General features: G+C 45.5%; 2 protein-coding genes across 8 annotated transcripts; both read right to left on the minus strand.

Annotated features, from left to right (window-relative positions):
• Positions 1 to 292: 292 nt before the first annotated feature.
• Positions 293 to 8594, minus strand: LOC308469780 (uncharacterized protein). 5 transcript variants are annotated; one of them, XM_080992719.1, is made up of 5 exons: positions 8486 to 8594; positions 5906 to 5988; positions 4725 to 4790; positions 2992 to 3115; positions 293 to 1778 (listed from the first exon to the last, which is right to left on the minus strand). In XM_080992719.1, the coding sequence occupies exon 5, from the start codon at positions 1769 to 1771 to the stop codon at positions 302 to 304; it is 1470 nt and encodes a 489-aa protein (XP_080848845.1). In that variant the 5' UTR covers positions 1772 to 1778; positions 2992 to 3115; positions 4725 to 4790; positions 5906 to 5988; positions 8486 to 8594; the 3' UTR covers positions 293 to 301. The 5 variants fall into 5 exon arrangements, 4 of the variants coding, with proteins under 4 accessions (XP_080848845.1, XP_080848844.1, XP_080848843.1 ...); XM_080992718.1 differs by lacking the exon at positions 4725 to 4790 and having other exon boundaries at positions 293 to 1773; XM_080992717.1 differs by lacking the exon at positions 4725 to 4790.
• A 5850-nt stretch (positions 8595 to 14444) lies between these two features.
• On the minus strand, positions 14445 to 20565 carry LOC308469554 (uncharacterized protein). 3 transcript variants are annotated; one of them, XM_080992179.1, is made up of 4 exons: positions 20102 to 20565; positions 17162 to 17985; positions 16341 to 16452; positions 14445 to 15471 (listed from the first exon to the last, which is right to left on the minus strand). In XM_080992179.1, the coding sequence occupies exons 2-4, from the start codon at positions 17957 to 17959 to the stop codon at positions 14474 to 14476; spliced, it is 1908 nt and encodes a 635-aa protein (XP_080848305.1). In that variant the 5' UTR covers positions 17960 to 17985; positions 20102 to 20565; the 3' UTR covers positions 14445 to 14473. The 3 variants fall into 3 exon arrangements, with proteins under 3 accessions (XP_080848305.1, XP_080848304.1, XP_080848303.1); XM_080992178.1 differs by having other exon boundaries at positions 14445 to 15474; positions 20070 to 20561; XM_080992177.1 differs by having other exon boundaries at positions 14445 to 15474; positions 20102 to 20558.
• Between the last annotated feature and the right edge of the window lie 4231 nt (positions 20566 to 24796).

Here is a 24796-nt window from a genome sequence, read left to right on the forward strand (position 1 = left end):
AACGGGACGACATTTTAAAACAAGTAAAAAGGAAAGAACACTGTATAGAATATAATAGGAAGATACTAGAATCCTGTTAAGAAGTGGATGGAGAGTAGGAGCCAGGTGGGGGAATTTTAGAAGAATTGTATCCTATGTATTATTTCCCTGATGATAATCCTCCAATTCAAGTGTTGGACAAAAGTTCCTTTGGAAGACGGAGAAAGGTTTCCTATTTCACGATACCTGGCTTTACTTATTCTATAGTGGCTATAATTATGGAGATGAACTTCCAACGGAAAAGCATTTAAAAAAAATCAAATCACACTGTGTGGGTTTTCTGGTGCCTGGTCAAATGTGAGTTCCGATTGAACCTTCTCCCACATTTGAGGCACATGAAAGGTTTCTCCCCTGTGTGAATCCGCTGGTGCTTCTTAAGGCATGAACTCTGACTGAAACATTTCCCACATTCGGGGCACTTGTAGGGCTTCTCTCCCGTGTGAATCCTCTGGTGCTGGATCAAATCTGAGATCCCACGGTAGCTCTTCCCACACTCGGAACACAGATAAGGTTTTTCGCCGGTGTGGATTCTCTTATGCACGACGAGGTGGGAGCTCTGAGTAAAGCACTCCCCGCATTCTCGGCAAATGTAAGGTTTCTCCGCTGTGTGTATTCTTAGGTGTCTGATGAGATGGGAGCTGACCAGAAAGCCTTTCAAGCAGACAGGACAGCCAAAAGGCTTCTCTCCTGTGTGGATTCTCTGGTGAGCGACAAGATTGGAGCTCACGCTGAAGCTCTTCCCGCAGTCAGGACACACATACGGCTTCTCTCCAGTGTGTATTCTCTGATGTGCAATAAGGGTTGAGCTTTGGGAGAAACTCTTCCCACACTCGGGGCATGTGTAAGGTTTCTCTCCTGCATGGATCCGCTGGTGCTTAACCAGGGCTGAGCTGTCGCTGAAGCGTTTCAAGCATTCCCGGCAGACGTAAGGTTTCTCCCCAGTGTGGGTTCTCCGGTGTCTGATAAGGGGAGAGCACCGTTTGAAGATTTTCCCGCAATCGGGGCACTTGTAGATTTTTCCTACCTTCGCGACTGCAGCTTTGCCAGGTTGTACGCCTGTTCCTTCTACTGGCACAGCTTTGCTCCTTCTCTTCTTTGGGACATAGACTTTCTGGCTCTCAGGAACAGGCTCGCTATAACATGGCTCATCATCCCCAGGAATCTGGAAAACATTTATTTCATATTCCTCGATTAGGGCCTCACCATCTTCTGTCTGCTCATAACCTTCTGCCCGTTCATAACCTTCGTAACATTCTGCCTGTTCATAACCTTCTGCCTGTTCATAAGCTTCATAACATTCTGCCTGCTCATAATTTTCTGTCTGTTCGTAACCTTCATAACATTCTGCCTGCTCATAACCTTCCGGATCTTCAAAACCTTCTGCCTGCTCATAACCTTCTGGATCTTCATAATCTTCCGTCTCTTCATAAGCTTCTGTCTCTTCATAACCTTCCTCTGGAAGAATCTCCTCTTTTACGAAATAGTCATCATCCACTTCCTCCACGTGGATCGCCTCTTTCACCCAATACTCCTCTTCCTCCTGGGACTCCTCCTCCTCTTTCAGCCAGTTCTTTTCCTCCTGGGGGATCTCTTCTTTCACTAGATTACCATTCTCTGCTTTCTCCTGGGGGACAGTGACTTCTTTCACCAGCTTTCCTCCCTCCTCCTCCTCCTCCTCTTCTTCCTGGGAGATCGCCTCCTTTTTCAGCTGCGGCTTCTCCTCGCTCATCATTGCTAAACTGCCGGAACAAAGAGATATGCATCAGTTTGGAACATCAGCAAAAAGAAGTTATGAAATCAGCGGCACATCTGGAGGATAAGCAAGGCAGGTTGTTTGCAAGGAGGTGCTGCTCAGATTAAATAAGAGGAGCCAGTGAGGGACTATTCAGTGGTCTCGCATGAAGCTTTATTTTACGAGTGAAGTGTATCTGAAAAGCTACCTCGCAGTCTAGTGAGGTGGCTTTCTCTGTGGCAGCCCCTAAACTGAGGAACTCCCTTCATAATCTGATGCGTCTAACCTTTCTGGTGTACTGTATAGCTTTGGCTGTATGCTGAACATACAGCTCTCTATCTCGGCTGCTGACAGTTAAGGCATTTTGGTTTTGGGACTCACTTATTTTGCTGACTCTATGCTGTCCTGTTTTGGCTGGAACAATTTTACTTGTTTCTGTAATGACTGTGTACTATGCTCTTGTTAAAAAAAAAAAAAAAAAGGTAAAGGACCCCTGGACGGTTAAGTCCAGTCAAAGACTTTTAGAAGACATCTGAAGGCAGCCCTGTTTAGGGAAGCTTTTAATGTTTGATGTATCATTGTATTTTAATATTCTTTTGGAAGCCGCCCAGAGTGGCTGGGGAAACCCAGCCAGATGGGCGGGGTATAAATAATAAATTATTATTATTATTATTATTAAAGGCGACTCTGGGGTTGCACGCTCATCTCGCTTTCAGGCTGAGGGAGCCAGCGTTTGTCTACAGACAGCTTTCCAGGTCATGCAGCCAGCATGACTAAACCGCTTCTGGCGTAACGAGATACCGTGACGGAAGCCGGAGCGCGTGGAAATGCTGTTTACCTTCCCACCGCAGCGATACCTATTTATCTACTTGCACTGGCATGCTTTTGAACTAGGTTGGCAGGAGCTGGGACTGAGCAATGGGACCTCACCCTGTCGCGCAGATTCAAACCACCGACCTTCTGATCGGCAGGCCCAAGAGGCTCAGTGGTTTAGACCACAGTGCCACCCACATCCCTTGTAACCCACATCAGGACTTTATGGTGATAGGTAAGAAATGTTAACATAATAAACAAATCTCGACTTTCATTTAGCCTTCCCTGCAAAACAACCAATAATTGTTAGCATTAGCACAGAACTTCAGAGGGTTCAAGGCCTTTCACATCCATTATCTCCATCATCTGTACCACAGCCCTGTAAAGTAGGCAAGAAGTATTATTACCTTTACGTTGCAACTGGAGAAGACAGATAACGATTTTCTGAAAGTCACTTAGTAAGCTTGTAACTGGGGACTTTCTGAGTCACATCTTATACTCTTAACCACTTTGTAACACCACCCTTAGCAGCTGCAAAAAAAGAAAAAGAAAAAGATGTGTTAGAGAAACTAGAATGGAGACGATAACACTGTTTAATGGGCAATGGGTTGTGTTTCTTCTTTTCTTTTTTTAAAAAATATCAATTTAAAGTTTATTGGCATAAACACATACAGAATACAATGAAAATAATGGATATGGCAAATAAAAATAGATGTAAAAGTAGAAAAATAAAACACAGATACAGATGAGGGGTAAAAACCCCCCAAGAAACTACCAAAAATGCAGTGCCACATTCAATTGTTGCATATGAGAAGAAAAAGGTGGGTCAATTCAGTTCTCAGTAAAACCTCTCCACAGAACAGGGGATTTAGTGGGCTGTTCAGTTGAATTTCTGAATACAAGTTTAACCAGTGTTTCCTCCCTTATGTCAGTGAGGAAAAGGAAAGCAGAATCACCATCTATAAGAGAACTGTAACACCTAGCAGAGATTTACAGTGGTGCCTCGCAAGACGAAATTAATCCGTTCAGCGAGTGTCTTCGTCTAGCGGTTTTTTCGTCTTGCGAAGCAACCCTATTAGCGGCTTAGCGGATTAGCGCTATTAGCGGTTTAGCGGCTATTAAAGGCTTATCGGCTTAGCGGATTAGCTGCTAAAAGGCTATTAAAGGCTTAGCGGCTTAGAAAAAAAGGGGGGGGGAGCGAAAAAAAATCTCAAGACTCGCAAGACATTTTCGTCTTGCGAAGCAAGCCCATAGGGAAATTCGTCCTGCGAAGCAACTCAAAAACGGAAAACCCTTTCGTCTAGCGGGTTTTCCGTCTTGCGAGGCATTCGTCTTGCGGGGCACCACTGTAATTCATTCTGCAGTCTTGCTAACTTTATGGCTACAGCATCCAGCCTACTTTCTGTATATTATAATTATTTCTATTGTATTGGTTGCATTTATAACCTGCTTTTCGTCCATGGAGCAAGGTGTTGTACGTGGCTCTCTCCCTCTCCCATGTTATCCTCAAAACAACCCTGTGAGGTAGGCTAGGGTGGGAAACAGCGATTAGCCCAAGGTCACACTTTGTGTAGCATCTTGTGGCTGAAAAGTTCTGGAGATCTCAGAGGTTTCCCACACTTTTGTGATATTTCAGTTGGCCATAATAAAGATGTTGCCCAACCGTGAATCTAGGGGTTACCACATAGCTGTTAACAGCCGGCTGGAACTTTAGAGGTAAATTACACCCCCTGTTCTTTAGCTCCAGTTATTCAGCCCAGGGAAAAAGCTGAGGTACATAGGTTTGAAGGGCATATATTTATTTCAGAAAATGTATATACCACTTGATTTTTTTTGGGGGGGGGGGAAACCCATAACCTCCTAACAGTTTACAGTAAAAAGAATTAAACAATGAAATTATCAATACAAAACAGTAAGGAACAATTATTTAAAATATTTTAGAAATAATGAAAATTAACAATAAGCCAAAAACCAGATTAAAGCACACATCAACGTTCTATGTGTTAGGATAGGCTTTGCTAAACAAAATTATTTTTAAGAGGCGCCAAACAAAAGAGTACAGTGAAGGCACCTGCGTAATGTCAATAGGCAGGGAGTTCCGAAGTGTGGCTGCTGCTATACTACAAGACCAATTTCTTACAAATGCAGGACGAGTATCGTGTGACACCTGTAACCAAGGTCAGTTCTGCAGATCGAAGTGGAATGCCTGCAGGATTGCGGGGGGCGGGGGGGGGGGAGGCAGAATCAGGGAGACACTGAATGCTAGTATCAGAAGGTGCAGGCAGCCCCCATTTTGGTGGAGTGGTCACCTAGAAGAACCAGGCCTCTTGGGACTCATTGGGAGCAAGGAACCTTGAAAACCAGGCGAACCCAGTTGTAGCTGGGTCTGGCCGATAAGCCTACATAAGCTCCCAGCTGAAGACTATTAATAAAGGTAAAGGGACCCCTGACCATTAGGTCCAGTTGTGGCCGACTCTGGGGTTGTGGCGCTCATCTCGCTTTACTGGCCGAGGGAGCCGGCGTACAGCTTCCGGGTCATGTGGCCAGCATGACTAAGCCACTTCTGGCAAACCAGAGCAGCGCACGGAAACGCCGTTTACCTTCCCCCCGGAGCAGTACCTATTTATTTACTTGCACTTTGACGTGCTTTCGAACTGCTAGGTTGGCAGGAGCAGGGACTGAGCAACGGGAGCTCACCCCGTCGTGGGGATTTGAACCGCCGACATTTTTAACGGCAAGCCCTGGGCTCTGTGGTTTAACCCACAGCGCCACCCGCGTCCTACAAGACTTACGCCACAGCCTTGTTCCTGCTTCCTGCGCGGACTGACCTTATGCTCCTAAGCCTTTGCTTTTGCTAACTTGTCTATCTTTGGACTTGCTCTGCTGTGTTCCACCTTGGCTTTGTTTCATGACCTTGCTATTGGATCATGCCCCATGTTGTGACTGTCTCACAGTGCCTGGTCTTGGCTTCTCTTCAGCAACCCTGCATCTCTGGATTGCCTCAATATCTGACTGCTCTCACGACCCTCTGGAGTTTGACCAGCCCCAGTCCTGGAGTCCAGCTTCCCCATCTCACCTGTGGCTTGGCGACCAAACCAGGACCAAGCCAAGATGTGAAGTCACCCAGTGTGATCTCCACCCACTCTGTGCTAGCCCATCACTACACTTTGGGAGGCGAGGAACTGGTGGCCCTTCAGGGGTTGTGGGGCAACAGCTGACATCAGCCCTGGTCATGCTCCCTAGGGCCGATGAGGGTCCAATGACATCTAGTCAGGGGAGAGAGGATGTGTGTTGGATATCAAGGGGCGGTTGGTTTCTCACCTGTGCTGTCCCACGTCCAGTCCAAGGAATCTTCAGAAGGGAGTTGGTGCAATGGGCATTATGCGGATGTTTATTTCCTTGTGCTGAACAGAATGAAAGATTATGAGTTATGGGGGTGTGGAGTGTGGAGTGTGTGCGTACAAACTCAGCAGTGCTTGGTTGTTATTTTGTTAATGGTCTTAATGTTGTTTTGCAGATTGTAAATGCTGTTTCACTAATCCTCTAACGTCTGCTTTGATTGTGATGTTTAGCTTCTTTGTAGTTGTTGCTGAAATTTAGTTGTTGCTAAAATTGCAATTGTTTCACTGATGATTTGCTAATTATCCTATAGGATTGGTGCTCTATTTGTGATGCTCTGTTATGTGCTATCATGTTATTTATTGTTTGTAAGCCGCTTTGGGAGTCATTTGAATGAAAAGAGGCCTAGAAATGTAATAAATCAAATCAAATCTGGAAGGCCACAGGTTCCCCTACGTCAAGATAGGTTATGCTTCTTTTCAGATGAAGAGAGTCACCTTCAGAAGGTCATCCATCCGAATATTGCATATTGGGCCTGCAAGGACCCTGACTAGCGGTGCTGGTGGCAGCTGTGTTGTCTAAGACCTAGGAATGTGCTAATCCTAACAGTAGTATGATAAGAGACTGCTCAATATGTGTCCAATGAAGAAGCTGTGTAGCAGGATGAGACCCTTCTTCAAATCTAGTCTCAGCCATTATTATTATTATTATTATTATTATTATTATTATTATTCAGGGAACCAGGTAGACAGCCTTCATGGTAGTGGTGCCTGCCCTCACATCAAATGTCAAGGAGATAAATAGCTACATAACGTTTAGAAGACATCTGAACACAGCCCTGTATAGGAAAGTTTCTAACGTTTGATTTTTTTATTATGTTTTTATATCTTTTGGAAGCCACCTAGAGTTGCTGGTGTAGCAGACGGGCGGGGTACAGATAATAAAAGTATTATTAAATTATTATTATTAACTTGTTGGCACATTTTTATGAAAAATTACATGAAAACATTGGCATTAACTATTGAGTAAACTTGCTTAGAATTGGGCTGCCTAGGGGCTTTAGGCAAGACACTACTTATCAGCCTCCCACCCAACGCAGTGAGGCTATACAACTACTAGACTACCTTCCAGAATTGCTGAGTATAATCATGTCTATGAAATGTTTTGAATGCTAAAAAAAGAGAGAGCACTATATAAATGTTAAGCATTGTTATTTAGAAGGCTTGGAGAATATATTATTCAGGAATATAGCCTTCATAAAAAGAACCCTGCTCGATCAGACCAAAGGCTTATCTAGTCCTAAATTGCATTATCACGGTGAACATCCAGACGCCTCCTACTTGTGAGCTCCACCAACTGGTTTTCAGAGGCAATATATCAATAATGATAAATTGCCTAAATTGCCATACATTTGTCCGATCCTCTTTTAAAGGTGTCCAAACTGGGGGTGGGGTGGGGAGGTCATTTCTCCCTCTTTTGGTAGTGAATCCAATCGCTCGTGTCAGTAGGACGGATTCAATTGTTCAGGAATGTCATGTCATTCAGCTCCACGATGACCTCAGCAAAGACATCTCTTCCGAAATGACCATGTGTCAAAATCTCCTCCACAGAGTGGAAAAGTACCAATTAGAGAGGTATGTGCTAAAGCTGTCCCCCTAATTTGCTATATTACCACCTGGGGGGGGGCTATTCAAGCAAGTGTGTATTGGATCCAGAGATATGTATATTGGATCCAGAGATATGTATTTTATCCAGGCATAATAATAAGTGCCCAGAGGCACTTGGCTTACCAGGTAGATCCTCAGAAAAACTGCTTGACAGGCTCACTTTCCCCCTTTCTGAGCTCCCTTCTCACTTACAGCAAGCAGGAATCCCAAACGCTTTTTACTTGGAAGTAGGATCTATCGGTTTTGATGGGCCTTGATTCCAAGTAAATTCCTTCAGAGAGGCAGTCCCCGGAGCTAACTGGAGAGCGCTTAATCATTCCTACTGTGGCCACATTTTTAAAAATAAAAAACCCACAGTTGTTCTCTGCATAGGCTTAAAGGTCTCCTTCTCCACCTCCCCCCTCCGCCCCATTTTTAAGGGCTGAGCCTTGACCCAGAAAGCAAGTCCTTCTGCCTCGAAATCAAAACCCACTAGGTTCGTCCGGGTCTGAAAAGAGATGCAGAGGAATCTAGCTCAATAATCCCCGATGCAAATCAAGCCTGATCAGCCTGGCTGAACTCCAAAATTATCATTATTTTAAACCTCATCTACAGCCCCCGCTCCTCCCCGCACGCGATTTCCTTCCTCCTCCGCAGCGTTACTGCGATCCCTGCATTGCAGGGGGGCTGGACTAGATGGCCTCTGGGGGATCCCCCTCCCGGGATTCTCAATTACTGCCTGCAACCTCCGGTGGCTCAGGGGTTAATAATGGCTGCAGCGTGCGTCGCCCCCTCCCCACCCCTCGGACCCCCCACCCCCCAAAAAACACCCCCCCCCCAGGCCCAGATCTCCAGGGACGCGCGGCTGCAGCAACTTCGGAAGGCTGAAGCCGCCCGGCGAGCAAAAACGAATTACCTCCGCGGAGGAGAGGGAAAGATCCAGGGACGGAGCGCAGCCTCGGATCCTTTTGTTCTTGCTCCTTTCTCCCTCCCCCCTCACTTCCCACCCCGGATCTGCTGGCCACGCACACCCACCCGCCTCCTCCGGCTAAGCCAGCCCCTTCCTGTGCCGTCGCCTTTCCAGGCCGGCCTGCAACGCTCTCCCGGCACCGGGCTGGATGCTCGGCATAGGCCGGCGGGGGGAAGATCGGGTCAAGATCCGGGCGGAGATGGCCACGGGCTGGGCAAGAGGGTCTTCTGGGTGGGGGGGACCCAAAGGCCGCCTCCCTGCTAGATGAACCACCAGCCAGACGCCCAGGGTGGCTGGGACAACCCTATTATTATTATTATTATTATTATTATTTATTAATCAGTGCTTTTTTCTTAAAAAATGTTTAGGGGTACCCTCATTTTCTTACACATATTGAAATACTGCCCCTCAATGAAGCCAAACTTAGATTCACAAAATGTTTAGGGGTATGCATCCCCCCGCGTCCCCCCAGAAAAGGCACTGATCATCATGATGATGATGATTAGGATCTGGAAATATCTCCCCTTAAAAAGGGGGGGGAGGGGAAAACTGGGTAAATCCAGTCTGGTCTGCCTACTTGGATGTACAGTTTTTATTAAGTGTTTTTCATAATGCCATAAGATATAGAAAACTATGTTTTCAGATTTGAAAACATGGACACAATTAAGATAAATAGGTTTTGATGGATGTAATAATGGCATAGCTGTCAACCTTTCCTTTTTTTGTGGGAAATTCCCTTATTCCAGCGCTGTTTCGAGCTGCTTCCTGCTGCTATCCCGGATTGTTAGATATCCCGTAGACTGTCCCCGGGACAGGTGAGGCTGCTGATCCCTTATTTTCAAATCTGAAAGTTGACAGCTATGAATAATGGGATACTGAATGGTTTAGTTTATATAAAATGTGCAGAAATATATGTTATGCAAAAGGAACCATGGGATGGGAGGAAGGGAAGTTGTTGATATTTTAAGGTTGTTTAAATGAATATTGTAAAATGTGAAACAGAAAAATTAATAAAAGTTATAGAAAAAGAAAGAAAACGAACGTAAATAAAAAACAAAAAGAAAGAAAGAAAAAAGAGAGAGAGAAAGGAAGGAAGGAGAGAAGGAAGGAAAAGAGACAATAAAGAAAGGTAAAAGGGACTTCCGATTTTCCATCTGTTGCTTACATTACACACACACACACACACACACACACACAGAAGATGAATGTTATCATGGACTAATTGTCGTAAAATATTCAGTGAACCGCCCTGAGATATTACGATGAAGGGCAGTATATAAATTTAATTAATAATAATAATTTTGAAAAATAATCATGGCTGCTAGCCACGGTGTCTGTGCCCTGCCCTCCGCAGTTAAGAGACAGCAGTACTTCTAAATACAAGTTGCTGGAAGCCACAGGAGGAGCAAGGGCTTTTATGCTCACATTCTGCTCCTTGGTTTCCCACAGGCAACAAACTGTCCCGCCATTTTGAGAACATAGGGGGTTGGGCTAGATGACCCTCGTGGTCCCTTCCAACTCTTATGATTCAGTGAGGGCGCTGGACTGGATCCATCTGACCCAACAGGCTCCTCTTCTTACATATGGAACTGGTTGTTTTTTTAATTTAATTGTGTGTATGGGTTGTTTTTTTTACATGTGGAATTCTCTTTACGTATTGTGAAATTGCTTGGAAATATTTTATGGGAAGCCATTCAGTTTTGTTTTTTTAAGTTCATGATGGACCCAGTTACACCAAATAAAGGCATTCCACCACCCTTTCTTCAGTTTGAAAACTTGGTCCCTAAATCAAGACGTTATTTTACTGCCCACGTGAATTTTGGTCTAATGGGCCAATGTGGCTGTTTATAATTTTTCTGAGGTAAGTTAATACCCATGTACGATTGCCAGCTGGTTGTGTACCATCTATACATGTCAACTGCACTTTCCTTACACTTAACTATGTAGAGGCGAAGTGGGTAATATCCTGGAAACTGCCGCTACTTAGGGGTCTATAACTGACACATTATTTTTTACCTTTAACATATTGTTACAACTGTTCTTTTATAGTACAGAGCAACAGGGGCAGAAGGAATCATGAGGGAAGGAATGACTGGCTTCGCAATTTTTTACATAGCACACAGATATATTTGTGATGCATCGCCATGTTGAATATTACGAAACCGTTACCGCGATGCGGACTTCAAACTGTTTTTTGATGATGTATCCATGTATTTCCCAGCCCTAATGTGCGTGTATGCAAAAACCACTATGCAGGGGAAACCGTGAAGCCACCCAATGCCTCTACAGTGGTACCTTGGGTTAAGTACTTAATTCGTTCCAGAGGTCCGTTCTTAACCTGAAACTGTTCTTAACCTGAAGCACTACTTTAGCCTATGGGGCCTCCCGCTGCTGCTGCGCCACCGGAGCACGATTTCTGTTCTCATCCTGAAGCAAAGTTCTTAACCTGAGGTAATATTTATGGGTTAGCGGAGTCTGTAACCCAAAGCGTATGTAACCTGAGGTACCACTGTACATAGCTTCATATTTATTTCTGACCTCATGATATATCGGAATATCATGTTGAAAACAGATTATCGACCAGCCCTCATGAAGAGCCTGCTGAAACAGACCAATGGTCAATGGCCCATTTGGTCCAGTAGCCTGTTCTCACTGGGGCCAACCAGATGCTAATGGGAAGCCAGTCCCTCCAGTGTAGGAGGCAATATGCCTCAGAATACCACTTCCTGGATATCATGAGCAAACAAAGGCTGCTGTGCTCAAATCCTGCATTCGGGCTTCCCAGAGGCATCTGGTTGGCCCCAGTGATGCTGGACGCTGGCCTAGATGGGCCTTTGGGCTCTTCTGCTAGCCAGTGTGGCATAATAGTTAAAGAGTGTTGGACTAGGATGTGGGAGAACAGGGTTCGAATCCCCACTCAGCCATGAAGGGTGACCTTGGGTCAGTAACCATCTCTTAGCCCAGGCTTCCTCACCCTGGCCCCCCCGATGTTTTTGGCCTGCAACTCCCATGATCCCTAGCTAGCAGGACCAGTGTTCAGGGATGATGGGAATTGTAGTCTCAAAACATCTGGAGGGCCGAGGAAGCCTGTCTTAGCCTAACCCTACCTCACAATTGTGGCTGTTGTGAGGATGAAATGAGAAGAACCATGTATATCACCTTGAGATCCTTGGAAGATAAATGTGGTACAGTGGTACCTTGGTTCTTGAACGTAATCCGTTCTGGAAGTCCGTTTGACTTCCGAAATGTTCGAAAACCAAGGCACGACTTCGGATTGGCGCAGGCGCCCCGGAAACAATAGCCGGCAGCCACATCGGATGTTCGGATTCCGAAAAACGTTCAAAAACTGGAACGCTTACTTCTCGGTTTTCAGCATTTGGGAGCCGAAATGTACCAAGGCGTTTGAGAACAAAGGTTCCACTGTATATAAATCTAATAAATTATTATTAGTAGTAGTATTCACAACTTCCTAATTCATTTTATCTTGAGCTTCTGAGCGCGAGGCTGCCTTTTGTGTTGCTACAGAACTATGCCAGCAGCGTTGGAAGGATCTGAGATGCGTAGCAATAAACTGGGCTTCATGCAATATGCAATTTGTCCTTCGGGAATCTGGTCTCTCCAGAGGACAGAAGGGAAAGGAAGTCTCACTTGCTCCAGCGTTGGATGTCCCAGAAAACAAACGTTCTCTCAATTAATTCAGCTCCGTACAAAGATACTTTATTAGCACAAAGCATTTTGCCAGAGCGTATCAGACTGTAAGAAGAGGTTGGGGGAGAAAGTGAGAAGAGGGACAAAACCTCATGTTTGTAGCAGAAATCTCCATCCTCCTCCATCTATATTGTCCATTGCCATCCATCACTTGCATAAGATGAAGGTTGCATCATCTTAAATGTCTCCAGTTACAATGACATCATCTCTGTGTGTCTCTTGACCGATGCTTAAGTGCCTGTTGGGGGCTTATGGAAGAGTAAAGGATTGTTTCAGAAAGCAGAGACCTAGGTGCAACAGGAATGCACCAGACCATTCAGTAAGACATTGTATGTCTTTTTGGGTGGAGTGGCTGTGTGGTTTCTCTTTGAATCATTGTAGCCAACATGAGGCCCTGCAGATGTTTTGGAGTATAGCTCCCATTCCCAGCTAACATAGCCAATAATAAGGGGTTATGGGAGTTGAAGTACAAAATGTCTGCAAGGCTCTGTGTTGAGTACCCTTAATTGGGACATCGCCCTCCCCTTTTTTTTTAGTAACAGCATTTGCCCTGACAAAGGGCATAAAAGGTAAGATCAGGTGAGGAACAGGGGAAGAAACTGTAAATGTTGGGCTTAAAAAAGAAATGGAGAGGATTCATGTGATTTCACACATGCAAAACACTGCCTTCTCAATTAAGAACTTCCTCCCTGCAGCCTCAGCTACTGAACTGCAACTTGAAGATCCACTACCCTTAAACCCAAGGTGTTTGGATACTGAAAAATGACCCTTTGCAACAAGAGCAAATATCTGCAAAACACAATTTTAGGCAGAGTGGATATGTATATGCCAAACAGAATTTCCAGATAGCTGTATATGTTCGTGCCAATTTTAAGTGTACCTCGGGTTAAGTACTTAATTCATTCTGGAGGTCTGTTCTTAACCTGAAACTGTTCTTAACCTGAAGCGCCACTTTAGCTAATGGGGCCTCCCGCTGCCGCCACGCCACGGGAGCACAATTTCTGTTCTCATCCTGAAGCAAAGTTCTTAACCCGAGGTACTATTTCTGGGTTAGCGGAGTCTGTAACCTGAAGTGTATGTAACCTGAAGCATATGTAACCTGAGGTACCACTGTAGTTAGAAAGATAAAAACACAAAGGTGGTTCTGGGTATATTCAGGGACTGTGGCAGATTCTCTGGTTGCCAGTATGCTGAGAGCTGCCATAAGAGGGTTTGATTCCGTTGGAGGCGGGATCCAGTAGCTGAGCTCAGCAAATGCAGCTCTTGCACTGTAGGATATAGAATAGCTTATTCCTATAGATCTTTGACTTCCATAGCTGACAGTGAGTCACACCTCAGATGCATGATCTGAACTGGGTCAAGGTTTTTGGAGAGTCTTAAACTTTGGGGCTTACAAAAAAGTACTAAGTTTGAGTGCCTCACACTGACGATTGGAATCTGAGTTCTACTCCCATCCCCTGGCCTTATAAAACATGGTTTGAGCTCAGACTGAAACCTCTGAGCCTTCAGAGTCAAGTCTTTATAGGACTTCCCTCCTTTGTAAGTTTTCTATGTGCCGGTTGAACACCCATGATGCAGACCTCTTGCGGATGTGCTATTTCAGAATGAATGTGGGGGAAATCACATGTCTGAATTGCCCTGCACATTGGGGGAAAAAACCTTGCACATTAATTGTTTGGCACATAAGGTAAGAGGACAGGGCAAAGCCTCTCTTCCTATAATACTAGCTGCCCACAAGATTTTTTTATTTTTACATTTTTTTTAAGTTGTGCACTCAGTCACACAAATTTCCCACCCTTCATCTGAAGTGGTACAATTGTGTAAGACCATTGGTAAAGGTAAAGGGACCCCTGACCATTAGGTCCAGTCGTGGCCGACTGGGGTTGCGGCGCTCATCTCGCTTTATTGGCCGAGGGAGCCGGTCATGTGGCCAGCATGACTAAGCCGCTTCTGGCGAACCACCATTTACCTTTCCGCTGGAGCGGTACCTATTTATCTACTTGCACTTTGACGTGCTTTCAAACTGCTAGGTTGCCAGGAGCAGGGACCGAGCAACGGGCGCTCACCCCGTCACGGGGATTCGAACTGCCGACCTTCTGAAGTGGTACAATTGTGTATGGTCATACCTTGAGGTTATTTTCCTGCAGTAATGACCTGACTTTTACTCTTTAAGAAAATGTGGATCACTAACCAGAGGTTTTTCTACTGCCAGTGCTTGCATATTTATTATGCTTTTTCTTCTGTGTGGATTCTCTGATGTTTAAGGAGACTGGTTGAATTACAGAAGCTCTTGCCACACTCTGAGCACTTGCATTTCCCCTCTCCCATATGGGTTTTCTCGTGGGCAGTAATGTTCGATCGCTGACTGAACCTTTTCCCGCAGTCTAGGCACTCATACGGCTTCTCCCCCGTGTGTGTTCTCTCGTGTATTATAAAGCTTTCCCTCCGATTGAAGCTTTTCCCACAGTCTGAACATTTGTATGGCTTTTCTCCTGTGTGGATCCTTGCATGCTCTTTCAGGAGGGAACGGTAGTTGAAGCTTTTCCCACAGATGGAGCAGGCAAACGGCTTCTCTCCCGTGTGGGTTCTCTGGTGTTCAATAAGGTGGGATCTCCGGCTGAAGTGCTTCCCACATTCTGAGCATGTGTGGGGCTTCTCGCCTGTGTGGATTCTCTGGTGTCTAGTAAGGTGCGATCTCCGACTGAAACGCTGCCCACACTCCAGGCAGTTATATGGTTTCTCTCCTGTGTGGATCCTCTCATGGACCAAATGAGCGGAGGCATGGTTGAAGATTTTCCCGCAATACGAGCATCTGTATGACTTTTTCCCGGCCTGGACATTCAAGTTTTTAAGAGGGTCGGTACTCTGGCTGCAGCTTTTCCCTGCGACTGTCTTTTTTTGAGGACTTGCCTCAAGCCCCTTGTGTAAAGTGCTCTCATTTAAACTTTTTGCCCCTTCGGAATGAAAGGCCTTTTCCGCTGCCTGTTCCAGGAGCCTTCCCTGGCGTTTCTCTGGGGCCTGCTGGCTTCCTGATGTCTCTTCAGTCTCTAGAAACTGGAGGACTTCCCTTCCAGTGACCAGCTGGTTTTCGGGCACCTCTCCCATCTCAGGAAATAAGAAGACGCTCCCTTTAGCCCTTTCCAGCGACATCCTGCGGTACTCCACTTGCCCCGGCCTTTCCAGCCGGAGATTCTCCTCCTCACTTTCACTCGCTTGGCCATTGCCTGCTGGAATAAAGAGACAACCACAGAGTGAATTTCTGGGGAGGCTGTGGCGATCACACAGGGCCCCCGGACGTTTGACGGTCTATTGATCCCTGTGCCACCACTGTGATTGCTTTCTTCACTGCCACCAACCCGTTTCTCCTCACGGGTGCACACGGAGTCCAGACAGTTGTTAACATTAACAAATAATCAAGTTTATTTTATAGGCATGAATAATCATGCCTATGATTATTTGTTTATTTTATAACAAATAATCAAGTTTATTTTATAGGCATTATGGTTTCAGTTAATTTTTCTTGTCAGTTTCTTAATCTTAGTTTCTTAACTGTCCTATACGTTCCTAACAACTTTAAACTGATTATCCCAACTATCTATCTGACTCCACCTAACAGTTCCTCTCACTCTCTCACAACACAACTCGACCAACCCACAGACTTATATCCTCCTTCTTCCTTCTCCAACTCCCAACTCTCAACTGACTTCCAAAAAACACCCACTCTAACTCTAACTCCTCCAATCAGTTTCCACTGGCCAATCACATCACACTCATTTAACCCTTTCCTTATGACCCACCTAGGAGGCAAACACCACAGAGGGGTTGTAGTACTGTGGCATGGAAAAATTGTTTGCAAGCAGAAGGCCCCACGTTTGATCCCCAACGATGCCAGATGAAAATGATCTGTGGGAGCAGAGCTGGGGGGCCAAGGGTGAGCCCCTGCCACTAGGCTAGACAAAATTGGGACTAGATTGGGATGGAGAAACTAAGCGTAGCCTTCCGGCCCCAGTGGGTTCTGCCTTACCTTCCCACTCTGCCGCCACCCTGAGCTTTGTAACATGATCCAGGCATGCCACAAAAAAAAAACCCTTACCCAACAAGCTGGTTATCCTTTCATCGTCCTGCATGGCCACCACGTACAGCTGCATCTTCAAGGGGTCTACCTTAGAGAAATTAACAGCCACTTTTTCAAAGGGCCCCGGCACCTGAATCAAAGGGAGGGACATCAGGTCATAGCAACAGGTTTGGAGAGGCAAATGCCCCAGCTCCAAAATCAATTTCTGTTACCTTCCCCAACCCTCACCTGCCTGGTCCAGCTGACTGCCTCGTTGGGATCAGCATGACAGGAAATAGACTGGATTCCTACCCCAACCTATTTAGTTGTCCGGGAGAGGAGAGAAACATAACCCTCAGATGAGCACTCATAAATTGCCCCCTGCCATGCTGTCTGCCCTTCTACAGCTGCAGTCACTTCCATGAAGAAGAAGAAGAAGAAGAAGAAGAAGAAGAAGAAGAAGAAGAAGAAGAAGAAGAGTTTGGATTTGATATCCCGCTTTATCACTACCCGAAGGAGTCTCAGAGCGGCTAACATTCTCCTTTCCCTTCCTCCCCCACAACAATCACTCTGTGAGGTGAGTGGGGCTGAGAGACTTCAAAGAAGTGTGACTAGCCCAAGGTCACCCAGCAGCTGCATGTGGAGGAGCGGAGACATGAACCCGGTTCACCAGATTACAAGTCTACCGCTCTTAACCACTACACCACACATGGAGGAACCTATAGCACTCCTGATGTTGTTAATGGACTACAGCTCCCTTCACCCCTGACCTTTGGCTATGCCAGCTGGGGCTGATGGGAGTTGGAGTCCAGCAATATCTGGAGGGCCACAGGGTGTAGCCTCCTCTCCAGAACTCTCACCTGCTGATCCCACCTCTCGTGGTCTTGCAGCTTCCAAGAGAAAATCTCTGCCAGGGTCACCGCCTGAGCACAGGTCTCCGGTCCGTGCTTCCTGACCCAGATCTGCATTTCCTGCGGCAATATGGCCAGGAACTGCTCCAAGACCAGCAGCTCCAGGATCTGCTCCTTCGTGCATTTCTGGGGCTGCAGCCATCGGAAGCAAAGGTCTTGGAGCTGGCTGCAAACTTCTCGGGGTCCCTCGGCCTCCAGGTAGCAGAACTGCCTGAACCGCCGGCGCCATAACTCCAAACTGGTGGCGTCCTCGTCCGCCACTTGCCCAAGGGAGCCCAGGGTCTTACAGACTTGAGTGGCTTCTACACTGAGGTCTAGCAGATTCTGGGTCTTCCGCTCTTCTCGAGGCCACTGGATGGCATCAGCTATTCTCCTGAAGGAAGTCTGAAAAGATTTGGTGTGGTCCCATCGGGTAGGCACCAGCAGCTTCCTCCGGGACTTGGCTGTCTTCTGGAAATCCTGATGTTGGGTGTCCTGGGGCCGCTGGAGTTTTTTGTCAGTTGTCTGGCTGGCCTGTTGCAGACCTGCTTCATCAGGTACCTGCTGAGCCTCCTGCGCAGCCTCCTCACCTGCAGTCCTTTTAGTACCTAGTGGTGCGGTCTCATCCAGTATCCGCTTAGCATCTTGTGGACCTTCCTCAATTTGGACCTCCTCAGTGCTCCCATAAACCCGATAAACAGGAAAATGTCCTCCTCCTCCTTCTAATGTCTCCTCTGTTTGGGGTCCTGCTGGGTCCTGCTCTTCCATCGGGTTTCCCCTCCGCACTCCTGGAGCTGCAAACAAAATGTGCTTTTCAATAACTGCACACCAGGCCAAAATGGCCGCCAACCAGGATCTGGAGAGAAATGTGAACTCTGCTCCCAAGATGTCAGCAAAGCCGCTGCCAAAATGGCAAGCCAAGTACAGTGGTACCTCGGGTTAAGTACTTAATTCGTTCCAGAGGTCCATACTTAACCTGAAACTGTTCTTAACCTGAAGCACCACTTTAGCTAATAGGGCCTCCTGCTGCTGCCGCGCCGCCGGAGCATGATTTCTGTTCTCATCCTAAAGCAAAGTTCTTAACCTGAAGCACTATTTCTGGGTTAGCGGAGTCTGTAACCTGAAGCGTATGTAACCTGAGGTACCACTGTACTAGGGAAGGCGAGGTAACCTGACTGCACTCACATATAAAAGTACTGCAGATAGTTTTAGTCATCTCAAGAAGGACATAATGTAGGAATATAGGAAGCTGCCCTATAATTAGTCAGACTGCTGGACTATCTAGCTCAGTATTGTCTACACAAAAATGGCTGACTTGTGGCACTCCAAAGGTTGTTAGGCTTCAACTCGAACCCCCCTTGAACACTGGCCTTGCTTGCTGGGGGTGATGGGAGTTGGAGTCCAATAAGGTCTGGAGGACCACAAGTTAGCCGTTCCTGTCTACACTGTCTGGCAACAGCTCTCCAATATCTTCTTCCTTGGAGGTTTTGAGGATAAGTTTGGAAAAGGATCAACGGCAGGACACTCTGAGCAGGAGGCTGGGCTAGGTAATCTGTTAGGCACCCTCCCGTTCCAATACAATTATCTGATGAGAAACATTAATGGAGAGCACGGCAAATGGGGATATTGGCTAAATGGAATGACAGAGGTCAAGGAAAAAGGAACCAAAGGTATTGCATGGGGGAAACAACTGGTGTGATGGACAGATGGTGGCATGAAAGGAATGAGATGAGCAGAGAGAAGAAAACAAGGTACGTATGGTATGAGTGCAAGATGCAGACAAGGGGAGCTCAAGAGTCCAGCATCCAAGTGCTCCAACAGGGCATCATCTGCCCTGAGCATGAAAAGCCTATTTCATTCCAGGGTTTCTCTGAAACAGGGTTTGCCAAACTTCGGTTGCCAGCTGCTTTTGGACTACAGCTCCCATCATCCCTAGCTAGCAGGACCAGTGGTCAGGGATGATGGGATTGTAGTCCAAATCCAACCTGAGACCCACGTTTGGGAAACCCCGATCTAAATCAAGGATGGGGGAATCTGTGGCCCTCCAAATGTGGTTGGATTCCAACTCCCACCAGCCTCAGCCAGCATGACCAATGGTCAGGGATGACAGAAGTTGTAGTCCCTACAATACTTGGATGGCCGCAGATTCCCCATCCCTGTTCTCAGGTCTACACTTCCATTCTAATTCAGGGTTTGGGTTTTCAGCATCGGACATGCCTTCCTCAATAAACAGACAAACAAATAAATAAAACAACATTCTTCCTTTAAGGACTTGTAACAGGAACACACTACCTCGAACCCAGATGTCAATGACATTTGGCTATATTATTAGACACTCTCACTTTGTTTCTAACGCCGCTGCATTTTGAGCTTAACTGGACCCAGATAAAAATAGCTCTGCCACAGTTTTGAACTGCCAGTCAATAACAGAGAAGCCTTCGCTAAGCGCTAAAACCCACAGATTGTGCATCTAAAGACCCAGAGTCAACCTCTCATTAAAAAGATCTTGAGCACCAGGGCTGGGAGCCTCCAAACGCTGCTGGCACTCAGAGGTTTTGCAGCATCGGGTCCCTGGGCTGATTCGGATCAGGCCAGCTCCTTTACAGACTAAATTGGCTCAAAACCCTGCATTTCTACATCCTGACTGCGGAGAAGCCTGTAGCTCCTCAGTGTGGCAGAGCACGCACTTTACACAGGGAGGATCCCAAGACTCAGATCCTGGCATCTCCAGCTTGAAGCACCTTAGGCTGCGGGTGATGGTTGTGACCAGAGAGAGCTGCTAACTAGCCCGGTGTAGAAACCGCTAGCCGGGATGGTACAGTCGCCTTCTTTGAATGACAGGGCATTATGGATCAGGTAACCTGAATGAGATATGCACCTGAGATTCATTTCCTCCCCTCTGTTTATTACCTTGTTCTGACCCGGATCTGGAGAGGGGATCCGGACAAGGGACGATGTGGGGGATCAGCAACACAGGCTCTGATCTGGAGTGGGGCTTTGGGAAACCTTCCAGCGACCCTTTTGCAGTCTCTGGTCTCCTCCTTTCTCTTTGCCTCCAGGGCTTCTCCTTCTTGCATGAGCCGACAGATCCCCAAATCCACCGTTCTGCACCCTTTGCAATCCGCAGCGGTTGTATTTATTGTTTATTTGTATGTTATCCCCCCCAAAAAAGGTAATTTCTAGCCGGAAGAGAGGGTTGGGGAACGGGAAGGAAGTAGGACAGGAAGGTGGCCTTCGCTATTTCCTTCCTCCTTAATTTTTTGTTTTTTCCTGGAGCCTTCTAGGAATCTGATCGCTGGTGGTTTTAACCCATAGATTCCTTTGCAGGATCGAGAAGCCAGGAGCGGGGATCGTGTCTCAATTTTGCAGGCCGCCAGAGTTGGGACGTCCTGAGATGAGACGCGCTTAGGAGTGGCCCCTGCCTTGCTTTTGAGCGTCCAACCCCGTCATTGCATTGCATAGAAGGAAAATGCTGATTATATTATGGATGTTTTAGCTGAGATTTCTGCATTGCAGAGGGTTGGACTAGATGACCCTTGGACCCATTCCAACTCTACGATTCTGTGAGGATGACGATTGGATCTGCGCTGCTTTTATTAAATCCTCATGTTTGCAAACAGTTCACTCTAAATGCACCTCGCCTCTGGCTCTGGCCAGCAACAAAAATCACAGAACTTAGCATGTCCTGGAGTCGCAGTACAAATTTAAAAAAACAAAACGGATCTGATGTTTTGGGTTCTTGTAGCTTTTATATGGCTGTAGTGTACAAACTATACTTTTATTCAAAGCACATTATCTTGTGGTAATGATGCCCATAACCTGTGTGAAAAGCAAATATTTTGTCTGCCTCAGACCTTCTGACATCCGTGTCATTCATCATCATCATCATCATCATCATCATTTTTAATTTGTATACTGCCTTTCTATCTTACAATACTCAAGGCGGTTTACGAGCTGAAGAAACAAAAAATGTACATCTTATAACAATCTAATGCAATACAAAAATGTGATAATAAAACATAACTTTAAAATAGGCAACCTCCGTCAAAAAAATAACATTCAACAATCATTAGAATAGTATAAAATAATATCAACATATAAAAGTTAAACAGAAATCCACTCAACAGTTACGATAATATCTAAACTATAATCAATAAAACAACGGCAAGCCACAGAACATAAAACAATACAATACACATTGAGAAGCAGAGGGTAGAACAAGGCAGGTGGAAGGAGGCCTTGCCTGATGGAGTCTCTCCCCTCACAGTTCTTCCTTCAGGCACAGCTTCCTTATGAGGAGGAATGGATGGTCAGATCGTCTTATGGGGGGGGGGGGGAGTGGTAGGCAAATCAGGTCTTGATATTGTTGTGTTACTGCCATCTTTGGCAGTGTGTGTTGTAATACACTGTACACCCCATCGAGATTCTGTGAATTCTGCAGTCCCTATATGCTATGCATAATCAATTTGCATCTACTTCCATAATTTATTCTGGGAGAGGCAAAGGGTCTTTCACAGGGCTTTGACAACTGGAAAGGAATCCCTGCTCTGGCCAACTTCCAGCTTCTAGGATCTTTGGAGAACAAAACAAATGGTTGCATCCGGCTGTAGAAATCTTCTTCAGTCATTCCAAAATCACAGGATGAAAAAGGACAGTCGTGACCAGAGACTTCAGGGTGGTACATGCCCCCCCCCCCCATTTTATTCTCACAACAGCCTTGCAAAGTAGATTAGGCTGAGTGAGCAGCTCAGGGTCACTTCGTGACTATTGGGGAAGGTGGTGATTTGAATCTGAATCTTCCTGGCCCTAGTCTGATACTCTTAACCATCACACCACCATAAATGTCCCCTGCCACTCAATACAGTACAGTGGTACCTTAGGTTAAGTACTTAATTTGTTCCGGAGGTCCGTTCTTAACCTGAAACTGTTCTTAACCTGAAGCACCACTTTAGCTAATGGGGCCTCCTGCTGCCGCCGCGCCGCCGGAGCACGATTTCTGTTCTCATCCTGAAGCAAAGTTCTTAACCCGAGGTACTATTTCTGGGTTAGCGGAGTCTGTAACCTGAAGCGCATGTAACCTGAAGTGTATGTAACCCGAGGTACCACTGTAGATTTCAATTAAAGATTCAAACCATAGATGTTTATGAAAGATAAGCACATTTGCATGTGCTTATCTTATATTGACGAAGCATGGAGGGCAAAACTCATAGGAGCCAACTCCTAGGGGCTAAGGTCCCTTCAGTATCCCATGGAATATTTGAGGGGACCGTTCGCCCCTCCCATTCAAATGGCGGGGTGTGTGATGCATCATGTAATCGATTATGCAGGGTGGTGCTTACCTGCCCCCCCTATTTTATTTAAGTTGGTACCCCTGGCAGAACTGGACTTTCTTTAGCGTAGGACAACATACCAGATACGGTCTGTTTGGAGTTCCTTGGTGTAAATTTGTTCATGTTTCAGAGCAGTATTTGAAAGATCCTTGCTGTTTTGCTCTGGCAAAAATCAGTTACAACGTGGAAGAGCTGCTTCAGAGATTTGATGCAGCAGCCACATTCGTCTTACGCCGCAATCTCCGGAGTAAACCATTAAACCGTGAAAGGCAGATGCATTTCCCGAAACTATGGAATTGCTGGACTACAGGGTGGGGGGGAAATGAATGATTTAAAAATATATATATTTTAAAATCAGATTTTTTTTTAAATTTAAATAAGATTTTAAAAATAAAATGCTTTTGGAGGAAAAATCTTTCCAAAGATAGTTTTTGATTTAAGTTACATTATAGTCCAAAGGCTATTCATCAGGAAATAAGGATTTGTTTTAAGTTTTTCATGTGTGCTAAAACTCAGTCTAAGTTTTTTTAAAAAAACAACAACAACAAAGTTTAACCACATCAGTTAACAAACATGGATACATATGCTATAATGTTATTGTTTTAGTTAAATAAATTGTTTAAATTGTTATTAAGGAACCAATTATATTTTCCTTCCAATAAAGTACAGCAGAAAAGTTGTCCAAATATAAACAGTTAACTTATTAAACCTTACAATAATTTCATAATTATCTATGTATTTCTAATAGTATAACCAAATCAGTAATTTTTGATATAACTGTAAAAACTACTCTGAAAATTTATTATTCCAAAAATGAAACCTTCCTCTGGTTGTAAATATTAAGATTATACCAGAAAGAATGAATCTTTCTGTAAAAAAAATGATTTAAATCAAGTCTTACTAACTAGTGATTTAAATCAAGTCTTACTGACTAGTGATTTAAATTGTGATTTAAACCAAATCCACCCTGCTGGACTCCAACTTTGATCATCCCTGACCAGCTGGGACTGAAGGAAGTTGGAGTCTGATGACATCTGGAGGGCTATAAGCAGGCATTTGTGGCACGGGCTGGGTAGCTGAACTTAGACCCCATCTGCAATGTCATACCATTTTAAACAGTCATGGCTTCCCCCAGAGAATCCTGGGAACTGTAGTTTGTTAAGGGTGCTGAGAGTTACCTGGAGACCCCCTCACAGAGCTACAGTTCTCAGTGGTTTAACAGTAAATTTTCATTCCTTGGGAAGCCTAAGAACTGCTCTGTTCACACTGTATATTTATTATTGCAGGGATTATTGCGATCACCCTGCTAACTCAGTGGCTGTATAAACTGCAAAATGTCTACTCCACATTGAGCAACCCAGTGACAATAGTAGTTCGGCAACCATCACTGCTAGTTAAGAAAGTACAGAATTACTAACAAAAGCATCCTTTTATTGTCATTCGACAGGCACCAAAGTCAGGACTTTCCCCATTTACTCCCCCACCCGAAAATGTTTTCTGAGATCTTTGTCCTCTCTAATTCCAGCAAACTGGTTGGAGGCATAAAATCAAGGAAGCCATTTTTACTGAAGAGTCTTTTTCTCTTCCAGTTACTAGACCAGCCAAGGGCTGCAAAGCTATGCTTCAGATCCAAAGAGCCCTACCAGATGTTCAGGGTCAGCTGCGCATCCTAATTCCCTGAAATGACAACTGGGGACGGTCAAAGGTGGAACAGCACTTTCTGTCAGAAGCCTTAAGGATAACTTATCCTTTGTGGGAATGCGTAAGAGAGTCGCCAGGATCATGTATGGTGTTTGAACATTTCCCCCACATGTCACCAGAGCAGAGAGAGGTCATTCTCAATAGTGGATTCTCTTCTGATTAGAAAGACAAAATGATTTGGGAGGAAAGCCTTTCTTGAAGTCACCAGGGGATCCAAGGATCCAGCCTGTCATGATTCCTTGATATATACTGAGCAAAAGGCTGGCTGAGGCAGATCCCACACAAAAGGACTCTGTTCAGCTGGAGGTTCTGGTTGGTGATGAAATGCAAGTTTGCAGGTGTTTATTTACTCTACCTGAGCGCCTAATCGTATCTCAAACTCAGTGAGGAACAAGCGACTGGGCACACTTGGGAAGGCTTCATGCATTTCCACAGGATGTGTTCCAAAGTCAGGACAAGGCAAGAAAAGACTGTCAAGTTCCTCAAAGGCAGCCAGACCCCCAGACTGTGGGAATGTTCAGGGAGGCAGGAGAGGATATGTTGTTTAATTATATCCTTCCCAACTTGTGTTAAC

Source organism: Podarcis pityusensis (assembly GCF_964106645.2).
Source record: "Podarcis pityusensis genome assembly, chromosome: 2".
NCBI classification, from domain to species: domain Eukaryota; kingdom Metazoa; phylum Chordata; class Lepidosauria; order Squamata; family Lacertidae; genus Podarcis; species Podarcis pityusensis.

Excerpts from the sequence above, each read along its gene's own strand:
- LOC308469780 (XM_080992718.1), bottom strand. The coding sequence starts at position 1,771 with ATGATGAGCGAGGAGAAGCCGCAGCTGAAAAAGGAGGCGATCTCCCAG.
- LOC308469554 (XM_080992178.1), bottom strand. The coding sequence starts at position 17,959 with ATGGAAGAGCAGGACCCAGCAGGACCCCAAACAGAGGAGACATTAGAA. Across the intron at positions 16,453-17,161 it reads ACGAGAGGTGGGATCAGCAG|GTGCCGGGGCCCTTTGAAAA; the intron begins GTGAGAGTTCTG and ends CCTTTGATTCAG. Across the intron at positions 15,475-16,340 it reads AAGGATAACCAGCTTGTTGG|CAGGCAATGGCCAAGCGAGT; the intron begins GTAAGGGTTTTT and ends TCTTTATTCCAG.